The sequence below is a fragment of the Felis catus genome, chromosome C2, assembly GCF_018350175.1.
Source record: "Felis catus isolate Fca126 chromosome C2, F.catus_Fca126_mat1.0, whole genome shotgun sequence".
NCBI classification, from domain to species: Eukaryota; Metazoa; Chordata; class Mammalia; order Carnivora; family Felidae; genus Felis; species Felis catus.
Window position 1 is genome coordinate 131,713,386 of NC_058376.1, and position 14,889 is coordinate 131,728,274.

At 38.3% G+C, this 14,889-nt stretch overlaps 1 protein-coding gene across 1 annotated transcript in view; it reads right to left on the reverse strand.

Moving 5' to 3' along the window:
• Positions 1-475: 475 nt before the first annotated feature.
• Positions 476-14,889, reverse strand: part of COL6A6 (collagen type VI alpha 6 chain) — a 166,350-nt gene continuing 151,936 nt past the window's right edge. Inside the window, exon 37 of the mRNA XM_045037620.1 lies at positions 476-2,419. Within this exon, the coding sequence (XP_044893555.1) occupies positions 2,227-2,419 (193 nt within the window). The 3' untranslated portion in view covers positions 476-2,226. The remainder of the gene's footprint in view (positions 2,420-14,889) is intronic.

Sequence of the window (14,889 nt, forward strand, 5' to 3'; positions counted from 1 at the left end):
TGTCTTTTAGAGTCAATTAATTTACATGTTTAAACCAAGAAGGACCACTGATTATTGAGTCTTGGTTTCAATAGGGTTTTATTTAGGGGCGCCTGGGTGGCTCAGTCAGTTCAGCATCCGACTTGGGCTCAGGTCATGATCTCACGATCTGTGGGTTCGAGCCCTGCATCAGGCTCTGTGCTGACAGCTCAGAGCCTGGAACCTACTTCAGATTCTGTCTCCCTCTCTCTCTTCCCCTCCCCTGCTCACGCTTTGTCTCTCAAAAATGAGTAAGTGTAAAAAAAAAATAATTAAATAGGCTTTTATTTATTTTTGCTGCTTTTCCCTTTTAGGAGAAAGAGGTGAATCATGGAAAATGTTTTTTTTTAAGGAATTTTTTAAAAAGGAACTTAATATTTATAGTATGTTTTAGATCCTTCATCTATTAAGGATCAAAAAGACCCAAACTGCTAAAATAATCTCAATTACCAAGGGCAAAATTTTTTGGTGTATTTTACTTACCAATGCAGAAAAAAATAGACAAATACATATTAAAAGTATTTCTAGCAGTAAATAGCAGTTTTTGCTTAATCCAAAGTTAACCAGAAAAATCCCTTTTAAAATACCTTTTAAATATTGCTCATCAATTTGCTCTACTTGAAACATAAATTTTTCCTAAACTCCGAAGCACCACTTAGGATATGAAGAAACGTGATGTGCTTTATTCTTCTCTATTTCCTGAGTATGAATGTGACATTTTAACTCCTCCCCCCTCTGAAGACATTGGGAGCTATCTCTATGGAATTGCCTGAGTACGGATGGCAGAAGTGGTTTTAAAACACAGCGTAGGTGACCCTTCTTTCCTAGCTTTTATGAAGAGCGATATGGAAAAGAAAATCACCTATTGGTCTTAGGTGTCGGTAGCCATCTGCCCCCTGAGTCCAAGCAAAGTCTCCCCCCCTGAAGAGAGGTTCTGCCAAGCAGGGCCATAGTTAACAACGCTGGAGCCAACTCTGAGAATTCGAGGTAAGGTCCAAACATTGTGTCTCAAATAATGCTACTCTGGCGTTTAGTAGTTGGAAATATTAGCCCTTCATAAAGGTTAAGAGTTAGTTATGTGATCTTGATGGGGGGTGAGGTGGGAGCAAGCTGTCAGAATGCTACTAGACGCTAGGCACTTGCAAGACCCTTCCTGCTTTAACTTACTCTAATCTCTTTACATCTCTGTAGCCCCGGATGGATTTGTGGCTTAAAACATGAACAACTTTATCTTTTCCAAACTCAGTATGTATTTAAGACTCTAGATCTCGGTCAGTCCTGTTTGGTACTATTCACCATTGACTAAATAGCTACCTGATGGGTAAAAGTAACGCAGCTTCACCCATGACAAGTTGTCTTGACTCTTCTTGCCTAAAGAATATAGAGATTAGTAAAGAATAATATATGACAATAATGGTAAAGAATAAAAGTCCATAAAAATGGCCAGGCACGAGGCTCTCTATATCATGAGGGAACTTCCAGCTCAAAAGCAATTATTTATGTTTTGGAGGAATTCACAAGTTTCTCAGTGAGTTAAGGAGGAGTTGGAGCAGAGAAAAGGACTCTGCTTCTTCTCTGTCCCTGCAAACTACTGCAGAAGGTGGGAGAAGACCTGCCAGCACAAGGCTATCAGAAGGTTAGCCATTCTACACAGAGACAGTGGTGTATTTAAATGGCATCACGGGAAGTCAAATTATCAAAATTGACACAGAAGCATCGATTTCAAAATGTAAATGTTGGGGTCTCTCAGAACGTTAACCTTTGGTTAAACAGACGAGCCTTTAACAGTACTAAATAGAAAACAAAATCTTGGTTTGAAGAAAGTGGACTGAACATAGACCTGCCATCAAAAGAATTAACACTGGCTCATATATATATATATATGTTTAAATTTTACCTTCAAATTATATCTCTATTAGACTTTTCAGAACATTTCTTTCATTCTTCCATCTTTTAATAAGTCCTTGAAAGTATCAGAGTGCCGGAATTATCAGGAATGCTCAAAGAAATGGGCAAGAAACGAATGCCAGGGGTCAAGCTGCCTGATAATCTACAATCCGTGTTTTGTCCAGCCCTCCAGAGTGGACCTCTGGATATGGCTGGATATCCAAATAAAAGTTGTCCATAGTTAATGGCAGTGAACTGAGTTACTCAAAACCAGAGGCTTACCATCCTTTCAAAGGCTAAATCCTTCAAGCACTTCCTTTATCATTGTTGTCTTGGAGCAGTTTTTATCACCTTTCTTCCATTTTTAAAGGTATGGGGTGTGTTTCTGATAAGATTTTGAACAGTATCGTCTCTGCTGCCTCTTGCTACTCTTGAAAGGTATTTTTTGTCTTGAAAGAATCTGGCTCTCTGCAATGCATCCCTGAGAGCAGCTTTATGTGGTCCAAGAACAAAGCTGTACAACGAAAGAAGAGAAACATCATAGATAAATGCCATTTCTACTTTAATAGACTATGTTAATTCCATCTTCCTCAATGTTGTCATCTCCTTCCTTGCTACACCCTCCCTTCAGGGTAGTTTTATTAAGACTATGAAACTGAAGACTTACACTGGGCAGATCTAACAGAGGCTGAGAATAAGACAGGAGACATTTGGTCACAGTATCAAGATCATTTCAACAGCAAAGTTTCTTCTTTATAGAACATGTTCCACCCAGAACTTCATATGGCTGGTCCCTGATTATTCAGATTTGAAGTCAAATGGTACCTCATTAGAAACGACCGTATCCATAGTTCTTCTCCCAGTCTGCAGTCTTCTGGATGCCCAGCACAATATGCTCACTTTTTTCATAACACATCACTGAGTATTTATTTATTTATAAATTTCTTTGTGATATATTCTCCTCTATTCTACCTGCCCAGGCAGAAAATTTCACAAGACCATGTCATGTAATCCTAGCAATCTCAGGAACCTTAGAAGGGCATATAGTGGATACTCAATAAACATTTATCTAATGGAAACATGAATGAATGCCACTCCTTTCTTCCCTCCCTCCTATCCATCCATTCTTCACTTCTTCCATCTGTTCATCCATCCATCCATCCATCCAAATGTTGACTCTCTATGGAAGGCACTGTTACATATAATGGGAGACATAAAAATTATGCCCAGTCTGGCAGGCACATAAAGAGTTTGGGGGTCATGAATATTTCAACCGAAAAGGACAGCTGGGGTCAGACTCTGGAAGGCCTTGAATGCCAGATTGAGAGGTCAAGGAATCACAGAAGCCAAATACTACAATTCTAACCTATTCAATAAAACCGTGCTGGTAGAAATGTCCTATAATCTTCACTGGCCAGTATGGCAGCCAATAGCCACATATGTTTACTGAGCACTTGAAATGTGGCATGACTGAGGCACTCAATTTATAATTCCATTTAATGGAAAGCTAGTGGTTACTGTATTGGACAGCTCAGGAAGGGAGGCATTTCAGGCAACCTTATTTTACAGGGAGGTGTTGGGAAGAACTTTAGATCCATAAACATCTTATATTCCAGCCCCTCTACTTACTGGCTGAGTAGCTCTGAGAAAATCATTTAACTAGAGTGATTCTTGTTTCCTCAGGTGTAGAATGGGAATAAAAACAACCTATGTTGTGAGCAACATTTGAAGTTCTCTAGACTAGTTACCATGGTGCTCTGGTGATTACAGATGAGGAAATAGCACATACAGAGGTAAACATCAGGGACAGAACTGAGACTAACCCAACCGTCTGATAGTAAGAGCTTTGTGTTACTTCCAATGAACCAGGTTTTAATTTGAGATACTATGGAAAACTATCAAGGTATTTGGAATAAGAAAGTGAAATGAAAAATGTCATGCTATCAGGAGCATCTGGATATGGGTGCAGAACCACAGGAAAGCAGATGGCCTGGGGCAGGTTGGACAGCTAAGAAGGTAGGAGGAGCTTGGCACATAAATTCTTTGTAAATATTTTTAGAATGAATGTGTGAGAGCCTGGTAGCGTAAGATGAGAAGGCTTATCAGTACCTATAAGCCTCACAAATTTGCTGTATTGTGGTCAAGGGAAGAGTCAAGAGAACTCTCAAACATTGAAATCAGGAAAACAGTACCAGTATTCACTCTAAGTACCATTGCTTCATATTTGGATTTTTCTGCTTTCATCAGCTTTAATCTTATCTCTCATGAAAACAAAAATATTTAGAAAATAAGTAAGCAAAAGACAAAGAATTAAAATTACTACACTTCTCTGCCTCACATACACATGCATGCATGCATATGTGCACACCCTTCCGTCTTCCCTGTCCCCATATTCTTGCCTCTATAATGAGAGAAGTGAAAGAGACATTAAACCAACAGAGAACCATGCCATTATATACTCTATGTCTGGGCTTCTGAAACTCCAATCCCAAAGTGTATCTCCATTCACTTCCATCAGTGCTATTAGGAATGTACCAAGCTGATCAGCAAACTTCTCCCAGTTAACCAAGAAAGCTAAATTTTAGTGCAAATACAGTTTTCTCACACCTTCTCCCACTTTTGCTCTTCTATTAATTCCAGAACTAAATATTAGGAGCTCAAATTCTCCAAAGTCTTAATTGTCTATATGCACAGAACATCTCTACCAATCATGGAGTATGTATTCTTCTGAGTCTGGAGCACACTGTTTTTGTGTCTCGGGTTTATTTTATCTACACTGGTCCCTCCACCCCTCCGCCGACTTCCCCTTTCCATTGGATCCTTTCTATGGTAAGTTATCTTTCTTTCATCCTTCTTCCTCGTTAAGAAAAAGCTGTTAAATTGCCAACGGCTTCTATAGCATGACATTGCTATCTTTTTTCCTTCCTCCAATACTTTTATTCTCAAAAGTGTTGAACATGATAAATACAATATCTCTGAATTTTTTTCCCCACAGTTGTACACAGGAGCTTGTATTTGATAAGCATCTGTTAAGAATCATTTGATTACCCTGTTTGGGAATCAGAATTTCTGGTTTTCCTTTTACTCCGTATTATTGAGATGCTTCTTTACCCATTGGTAACTCCACAACAGGCAGTCAAGGTAAGAAACAGGAATGAAATGCAGCCAATCATTTTGCATCTTGTGCCCAACTCCAGTAAAGCTTGTGGAAACGTGGCGGCTAGACAAAATGAGGTGGGTAGTACTAATTGGACATTTCAGTTCTCTGTGATCACAGATTCCTCCATCTACGCAGATAATCGAGAGTCAGCTATGCTAAATTTACTAGTTGACTGGATGTGCTGGAGTAGAAAACACAGATAAGACTGCTTCTATTTCCAGACACGTTTTTTAATGCTCATCTTGTGTGTCTAGAACACAGATTTTGGAAGGCAGAATTACGACAGATGTATTATTCATATGGCACTGGTGACTGTGTCCATTTTTTACAATTTGATTGTTCTGGCTCTGGTCTGTCACCACTTTGAAGTCTGGCACAAGAGCTCCCCTGACTGGATGAAGCAATAAGCAGGTGGCTCTCTGTCTTTTATTGTCTCTGAGCAGATCTAAGCACTTAAAAAGAGGCTGCCCTACAATCTCACCCTTACTGGCCATCTGTCTCTTTGGTTGCTTGTGTTCGGTTCCTTTCTTTTCCATCTGATAAGAACCAGCTTCTACCTGTATTTCTTACAAATCTCACAGTGGAATGATCTAATTCTCACGCACCATTCTGAGACATGGCAAGTCACCTTTATGGCAGGCAGCTTGCCTCGCAGGCATTCTCAACTCCCTCAGTCATGTGCTCAATTCTGCCTCACTTCTCGTGAAAGGCTCAGACAGGGAGTTACAGAAGCAGCTAGCTGTGTGGCTCCTTACCTTTTATTACAGTCTTTGGTGACTCAGAGAAGGCCTACGGTGCCCCAGGTTAATGTACCGTCAGGGAGTTCACCAACAGCGGTCTGGATTTCATGTCTCAATTCCTGATGCCCCAGCCATTTCCCGTCATTTCACCATTTCAGATACATAGAAGCTGAGCCTCCAGTCTATCTAGGGCAATGTGGAGAAGGGGGGGGGAGGGGGAAGAGCCTGTCCAAAAGCACTGTGAATCTCCTCCACTTATAATGATCTTTAAACAAAATGCATTTGTAGGAATGGTTTCCAAAAAATGCCTTTTATTTATTTATTTTTTAAATTTTTTTTTTCAACGTTTATTTTTGGGACAGAGAGAGACAGAGCATGAACGGGGGAGGGGCAGAGAGAGAAGGAGACACAGAATTGGAAACAGGCTCCAGACTCTGAGCCATCAGCCCAGAGCCTGACGCGGGGCTTGAACTCCCGAACCGTGAGATCGTGACCTGGCTGAAGTCGGTCGCTTAACCGACTGCGCCACCCAGGCGCCCCCAAAAAATGCCTTTTAATTCGTACAGGCTGGCTTCCGCATCTGCCTTTGACAGTTACGGCCATTTACAAAATAGATGAAGCCCAGTGCAGATGCAAATGGGAAGCTCCTTTCCATGCTACCAGACACCTGCAGCAGGGGGAGCCCTGCTCTTTGTGGACTGACTGCACAGGCCTGTTCTAGGCCTGAGTTCAGGCAGCATTTGCTGCTGGACAGTTCCCTGCTTCCCAGCGAGGTGAGGAGACTGGAGGCAGAGTCTTCTCAGAGCTTCTGGAGCTGGGACATCTGGATTGGGAGTGCCTCTCTCTGGCCCTGACCACCGCACAGAAATGCAGACAGTGCACACTAAAAGTAGGCACGCTGTCCAAGACATGTGCCTAAGTGTGATTCCCAAGGGCTGGTACCTATTTCATTTCACTCAGATGGGTAGCATGTGTGTGTGTATGTGTTAGTACAGCATGGTTTTCCACTGAAACACGCTTCTTAACTACTTCAATTATTTCTAATTCTAAAAAACTTCATACATGCAAAAAATATATATGTATATTGTTAAGTTTTAAAAGAAATTTTGCCTTTGTTGATACTCTTAAAAATATCTTAATTAAAAAACACGAAGTTCTCTTATTCCTTTTCTTTGCATATATATATGTGTGTATATATATATATATACACAATATGTGTGTATATATATATATATACACACATATATATATTTCTTCTATAACATCTCAAGAGCAATGTTTAGCTCATTAATTTTTAGAGTTTTAAACTTTTCCCTAAGAATTAAGACTATGAACTTTCCTAAATAAGGACTTCTGACATATCCCATAAATTTTGACATATGATCTCTTGATTATACAGTTCTAAATATTTTAAAGTTTTCATTATAATTTTAGCTCATTATTTAGCAGTGTGATTTTAATTTAAAAATGTATAGACTTTAAAAATATCTTTTGTTAGTTTCTAACTTAATTGAATTCTGATCAGTTTGGATCATATGACACCATTCTTACAGATTTGTTGATACCTGCTTGATAAGTTAAAAATGAGGGGCCCCTGGGTGTCTCAGTCGGTTAAGCATTCAGCTTCGGCTTAGGTCATGATCTCACGGTTTGTGAGTTCGAGTTCCGCATCGGGCTCTGTGCTGACAGCTCAGAGCCTGGAACCTCCTTCGGATTCTGTGTCTCCCTCTCTATCTGCTCCTACCCAACTCAGGCTCTCTCTCTTTGTCAAAAATAAACATTAAATTTTTTTAAAATATTGCACAATGAACACCTAGTAAACTCTCCACCTTGATTCAACAGTTGTTAATGTTCATGTCTTCTTCAGAAGAATCTCATTTTTCTACGAATGGTTCTAAATGAGCCTATTAATTCAAGTTTGTTATGATTAAGTCTTTAATATCTTTACTCATTTTTGTCTGCTTGACTGATCAGTATTCAAAATTGTGTACTGAAATCTCCAACTTTGATGACAGTTCAAGGGCAATTTCTCCTTGTAGTTTTTCAATTTCCACTCTGTATATTTTAAGATTATTTTAACACCCTCTTAGAAATTTAGAATTGTTATATCTTCTTCATGAATTGAACAGTTACCTTTTCATTCCTGCAAAATGGTTTTATTTTGGGGCACCTGGGTGGCTCAGTCGGTTAAGCATCCAACTCTTGATTTTGGCTCTGGTCATGATCTTATGGTTGGTGAGCTTGAGCCCCACATCAGGCTCTGTGCTGACAGTTAAGAGCCTGCTTGGGATTCTCTCTCTCCCCCACTCTCTCTCAAAATAAATAAACTTAAAAAAATACCAAAATGGTTTTGTTTAAAAGAGTATTTTTTCTGATATTAATATACCCTTTCCAGCTTTCTTTTTACGGTTATCTTTAGGTTTGTATATGTCGTCTTCTGCATATAGCAGTATATATTAAGTTTGTAGCTTATTTTAAAAAAATATATTTGCCTGGTATATTTTTTTCCATAATTTTACTTTCAGCTTTTCCCATGTCATTATTTTGTGGTCGTGTCTCTATAATTGAAAACAAGTATAGCTGGATTTTATTTTCATTCTTAAATCCATCAATCTCTGTAACTGGCATGTTTAGTCTGTTTATGTTTATTATGACTCCTGCTATATTTAAATGGATTTGATCCTGCTGTCTTACTTTCTGCCTTCTACTTGTCTTCCCTCCCCCCCTTTCTTGCCTTTTTATTTTTAAAAAAACTATTTATTGGGGCACCTGGGTGGTTTAGTTGGTTGAGCTGTCAACTCTGGATTTCAGCTCAGGGCAAGATCTCACAGTCTGTGACATCAAGCCCTGTGCTGGGCTCTCTGCTGGCAGCCAGAGCCTAGTATTTATCATGCTGTTGTTTTTATTCCATTTTCCCACACGACATTTTTGGTAGTTAGCTACTTTCATTTTTTTTTTCACATGTGCCATCAAAATTTCTAATGCATTTTTAAGAGAGTCTTCAGTTTTTCAGTAGCCTAACTGCCAGACCAAACTATTCAAGTTCCTAGAACTCTTGAACCCTTTAACTCCATTTATCTCCCTCTGACGTATATTATTGTCTCTTTTTTCAGGGCCATCTTCTTTACCTTTAAGGCTCAACTTCATTTTTTTAAGTAACAAAAGGTGATGTCATTGTTCAGTATATAATTTCAAGTTTAGCAAATATTTATTCATATTTGCAGTATTAGTACTTTTTTTCCTGTTAAACCACTAGGTGCCAACAAATATGTTGTGTTCATACCTTTGCTAATAAGTTCAGCTTTTTTGTAACCCTACAAAGTAGATATGACTCTTACTTAAAATATAACATTTAGATTTGCCTAAATATTGACAAATTTTGATCCTTTATTATTGTTGCATCTCAGCTCTTCCTTCTGTGGTCATTTTCCTTTTCCTTGAAGTACATACTTTAGAAGTTCCGTTAGCAGAGGTGTTTGTGGTGAACTATTGTTTTTTGTTTATCCTAATTCTCTTTGTTTTACAATTATTATATTTCTATTTTATTTCCTTTTTAATTTAAATTTTAGTTAACATACAGTACAATATTGGTTTCAGAAGTAGAACTCAGTGACTCATCATTTACGTATAACACCCAGTGTTCATCACAACAAGTGCCTTCCTTAGTACTCATTACTCATCTAAGCTCATCCTCCCATCTCCCCGCCTCCATCATCAATCCATAGTTTGCTCTGTATCATTAAGAATCTTTTTGTGGTTTGTTTCCCTCTCTTCTCTCCCCACCTTCCCATATATTAGTCTGTTTCTTAAATTCCACATATGAGTGAAATTATATGGTATTTGTCTTTCTCTGATTGACTTATTTTGCTTAGCAGAATCCACTCTAGCTCCATCAACATCACGGCAAATAGCAAGATTTCATTCTTTTTAATGGCTAATATTCCATTACACACACACACACACACACACACACACACACACACACACCATATATTCTTTATCCATTTATTGATTGATGGACATTTGGGCTCTCTCCATAGTTTGGCTATTGTTGATAACGCTACTATAAACACCGGGGTGCATGTACCTCTTTGTGTATTTTTGTATCCTTTGGGTAAATACCTAGCAGTGCAACTGCTGGATCATAAGGTAGTTCCATTTTGAAAAAAAAATTTTTTTTTTCTACATTTATTTCTTTTTAAGAGACACAGCACTAGTGGGGGAGGGGCAGAGAGAGAGACAGAGACAGAGAGAGAGACAGACAGACAGAATCCAAAGCAGACTCCAGGCTCTGAGGTGTCAGCACAGAGCCTGACACAGGGCTCGAACTCACAGACCAGACCGCGAGATCATGACATGAGCCGAAGTCAGAGGCTCAACTGACTGAGCCACCCAGGTGCCCCCATTTTTAATTTCTTCCTTCCTTCCTTCCTTCCTTCCTTCCTTCCTTCACAAGTTTACTTATTTATTTTGAGAGAGAGAGAAAAAAGAGGAAGGGGCAGAGAGAGAGAGAGAGAGAGAGAATCTCAAGCAGGCTCCACACCATTAGTGTGGAGCTTCATGCGGGGCTCCAGCCCACGAACTGTAAGATTATGACCTGAGTCCAAATCAGACCCTTAACCTACTGAGCCACCCAGGTGCCCCTATTTTTAGTTTCCTGAGGAACATCCATACCATTCTCCAGAGCGGCTGCCCCAGTTTGCATTCCCACCAACAGCGCAAGAGGGTTCCCCTTTCTCCGCATCCTCATCAACACCTGTTGTTTCTTGTCCTGTTAATTTTAGCCATTCTGACAGGTGTGAAGTGATAGCTCATCATGGTTTTGATTTGTATTTCCCTGATGATGAGTGATATTGAGCATCTTTTCATGTGTCTGTCAGCCATCTGGATGTCTTCTTTGGAAAAGTATCTAGTCATGTCTTTTGCCCATTTCTTCACTGGATTCTTTGTTTTTTTGGGTGTTGAGTTTGATAAGTTCTTTATAGATTTTGGATACTACCCCTTGTCCTGATATGTCATTTTCAAATATCTTCTCCCATTCGGAAGGTTGCCTTTTAGTTTTGTTGATTGTTTCCTTCACTGTGCAGAAGCTTTTTATCTTGATGAAGCCCAATAGTTCATATTTGTTTTTTTCCCTTGCCTCCAGAGATGTGTCTAGTAAGAAGTTGCTGTGGCTGAGGTCAAGAGGTCACTGCCTAAGTTCTCCTTAGGGTTTTGATGATTTTCTGTCTCATATTAGGTCTTTGATCCTTTTGAATTTATTTTTGTGTATGGTGTAACAAAGTGGTCCAGTTTCATTCTGCTGCATATCACCATCCAATTTTCCCAGCATTACTTGTTGAAGAGACTGTATTTTTTTTATCGCATATTCTTCACTGCTTTGTCAAATATAAGTTGACCATATAGTTGTGGGTCCATTTCTGGGTTTTTTATTATGTTCCATTGATCTATGTGTCTGTTTTTGTGCCAGTACCATACCGTCTTGACTATAGCTTTGTAATACAGCTTGAAATCCAGAATTGTGATGCCTCCAGTTTTGTTTTTCTTTTTCAGGATTGCTTTGGCTACCTGCAGTCTTTTGTGGTTCCATACAAATTTTAGGATTGTTCTGGCTCTATGGAAAATGCTGGTGGTATTTTGGTAGGGATTGCATTAAATGTGTAGATTTCTTTGGGTAGTATAGACATTTTAACACAATGTTTGTTCTTCCAATCCATGAACATGGAATGCTTTTCCATTTTTTTGTGTCTTTTTCAATTTCTTTCTTAAGTGTTCTATAGTTTTCAGAGGATAGATATTTTACCTCTTCAGTTAGGTTTATTCTCAGGTATCTTATTGTTTTGGGTGCAATTGCAAATAGGATTCCTTGATTTCTTTTTCTGCTGCTTTGTTACTGGTGTATAGAAAGGCAACTGATTTCTGCATGTTGATTTTATATCCTGTGACTCTGCGAAATTCATGTGTTAGTTCTAGCAACTTTTTGGTGGGGTCTTTCAGGTTTCCTACACAGAGTATCATGTCATCCGCAGATAGGGAAAGTTTGACTTCTTTCCTGCTGATTTGGATGCCTTGTATTTATTTATTTATTTATTTATTTATTTATTTATTTATTTATTTATTTATTTATTTTTGATTGCTGAGGCTAAGACTTACAGTACTATTGTTAAATAGTAACAGTGAGAGTGGACATCCCTATCTTGTTCGTGACCATATGGGAAAGGCTCTCAGTTTTTCCCCATTGAGGATGATATTAGCTGTGGGTCTTTCAAATATGGTCTTTATGATGTTGAAGCAAGTTTCATCTATCCCTACTTTGTTGAGGGTTTTTAACAAGAATGGATGCTATATTTTGTCAAATGCTTTTTCTGTATCTATTGACAGGATCATACAGTTCTCCTGTTTTAAATTTTTATTAATGTGGTATATCACGTTGATTGATTTGTGAATACTGAACCACCCCTGCAGTCCAGGAATAAATTCCACTTGATCATGGTGAATAATTCTTTTAATGTACTGTTGAATTCAATTTGCTAGCATCTTGTTGAGAATTTCTGCATCCATGTTAATCAAGGATATTACCCTGTAATTCTCCTTTTTAGTGGCATCTTTGGTTTTGGAAGCAAGGTAATGTTGGCTTTCTAGAATCAGTTTGGCAGTTTTCCTTTTATTTATATTTTTTGGGAACAGTTTGAGAAGAATAGGTATTAACTTTTCTTTAGATATCTGGTAGAATTCCCCTGGGAAGCCATCTGGCCTAGGACTCTTGCCTGTTGGGAGATTTTTAATTACTGATTCAATTTCTTTGCTGGTTATAGGTCTGTTCAAAATTTCCATTTCTTCCTGTTTCAGTTTTGGTAGTTTGTGAGTTTCTAGGAATTTGTCCATTTCTTCCAGAATTCCCAGTTTTTTGGCATATAAGTTTTCATAGTATTCTCTTATAATTGTTTGTTTTTTTCTGGTGTTGTGGTCTTTCCTCTTTCATTCATGATTTTATCTATTTGGGTCCTTTCTCTTTTATTTTTTGATGAATATGGGTAGGGGTTTATCAATTTCATTAATTCTTTCAAAGAACCAGCTCTTAGTTTCAATGCTATATTCTATTGGGTTATTTTGTTTCTATATCATTTTTTTCAGCTCTAATCTTTATTATCTCCCTTATTTGATGGCTTTAGGCTTTATTTGCTGCTTCTTTTCTAGGTCCTTTAGGGGTAAGTTTAGGTTGTGTATTTGGGACCTTTCTTGCTTCTAGGGATAGGCCTAAATTGCAATGTACTTTCCTTTTAGGGCTGCTTTTACTGCATACAAAAGGTTTTTGGACTGTCACATTTTCACTTTCATTTGTTTCCATATGTTTATATATATATATATATTTTTTATTTCTTCCTTAATTTCCTGGTTAACCCATTCATTTTTTAGTAGGATGTTCTTTAATTTCCATATATTTGAGGGATTTCCAAATTTTTTCCTGTGGTTGACTTCAAGATTCATAGCACTGTGATCTGAAAATATCCATGGTATGATCTCGATCTTTTTGTACTTGTTGAGGGCTGATGTGTGACCCAGTGTATGATCTATTCTGGAGAATGTTCCATGTGCACTTGAAAAGAATGTGTATTCTGCTTTAGGATGAAATGTTCTGGATATATGTATCTCTTAAGTCCATCCGGTCCAGTGTGTCATTCAAAGCCATTGTTTCCTTGATTTTTTGCTTAGATGATCTGTCCATTGTTGTAAGTGGGGTGTTAAAGTCCCCTACTATTGTTTTATAAGCAGTGTGTTTATGTTTGCTAGATGTATATATTTGGATGCTTCCAAGTTGGGGGAGTAAATATTTATAATCATTAGATCTTAATTGATAGACCCCTTAATTATAATACCTTTTTCATTTTTTGTTAGTCTTTGTTTTAAGATCTAGTTTGTATGATTTAAGTGTGGCAACTGTCTCTTTCTTTTAACGTCCATTAGCTGGTTGGATGGTTCTCCATCCCCTCACTTTCAATCTGTAGGTGTATTTAGGTCTGAAATGAGTCTCTTATAGTAAGCTTATCGATAGATCTTGGCTTTTTATCCATTCTGATACCATATGCTATTGATTGGAGCAGTTAGTGCATTTACATTCTGAGTGATTATTGAAAGATATGAATTTAGTGCCATTATGTAACCTGTAGAGTTGGTGTTTTTGGTGATGCTCTCTAGTCCTTTCTAGTCTTTGTTGATTTCGGTTTTTGTTTTTTTTTCCTCCAAAGAGTCACCCTTAAAATTTCAGGTAGGTCTGGTTTAGTGGTCACAAACTCCTTTAATTTTTGTTTGTCTGGGAAACTCTTTATCTTTCTATTTTGAATGACAGCCTTGCTGGATAGGGTAGTCTTAACTTCATATTTTTTTCCATTCAGTACATTGAATACATCTTGCCACTCCTTTCTGGCCTGCCAAGTTTCTGTGGACAGATCTGCTGCGAACCTGATCTGTCTTCCCTTGTAGGTTAAAGACTTTTTTCCCTGCTGCTTTCACGATTCTTTCCTTATCTGTGTATTTTGTGAATTTGACTCTGATATATCTGGCAATCACTCACTTTTGTTGAATTTAATGGGAGCTCTCTGTGCTCCTTGGATTTTGATGTCTGTGTCCTTCCCCAGATTAGGGACATTTTCAGCTATAATTTGCGCATATAAACCTTCTGCCCCTTTTCTCTCTTTTCATCTTCTGGGACTTCTATGTTATTATGGTATTTAAAAAAATTTTTTTAATGTTGGTTTTATTTGAGAGACAGAGCATGAGTGGGGAAGGGGCAGAGAGAGAGGGAAACACATAATCTGAAGCAGGCTCCAGGCTCTGAGCTGTCATCCCAGAGCCCAACGCAGGGCTCAAACCCACGAACCATGAGATCATGACTTGAGCCGAAGTCAGATGCTTAACTGACTGAGCCACCCAGGAGCCCCCAGTGTTACTACGTTGTAATAAATTGCTGAGTTCCTTAAGTCTGCCTTCACGATCCCTGACATTTCTTTTTTTCAGCTTTATTATTTTCCATAATTATATATTCTACATCGTTAACTTGCCCCTCTGCCTTGTCCACCCTTGTTT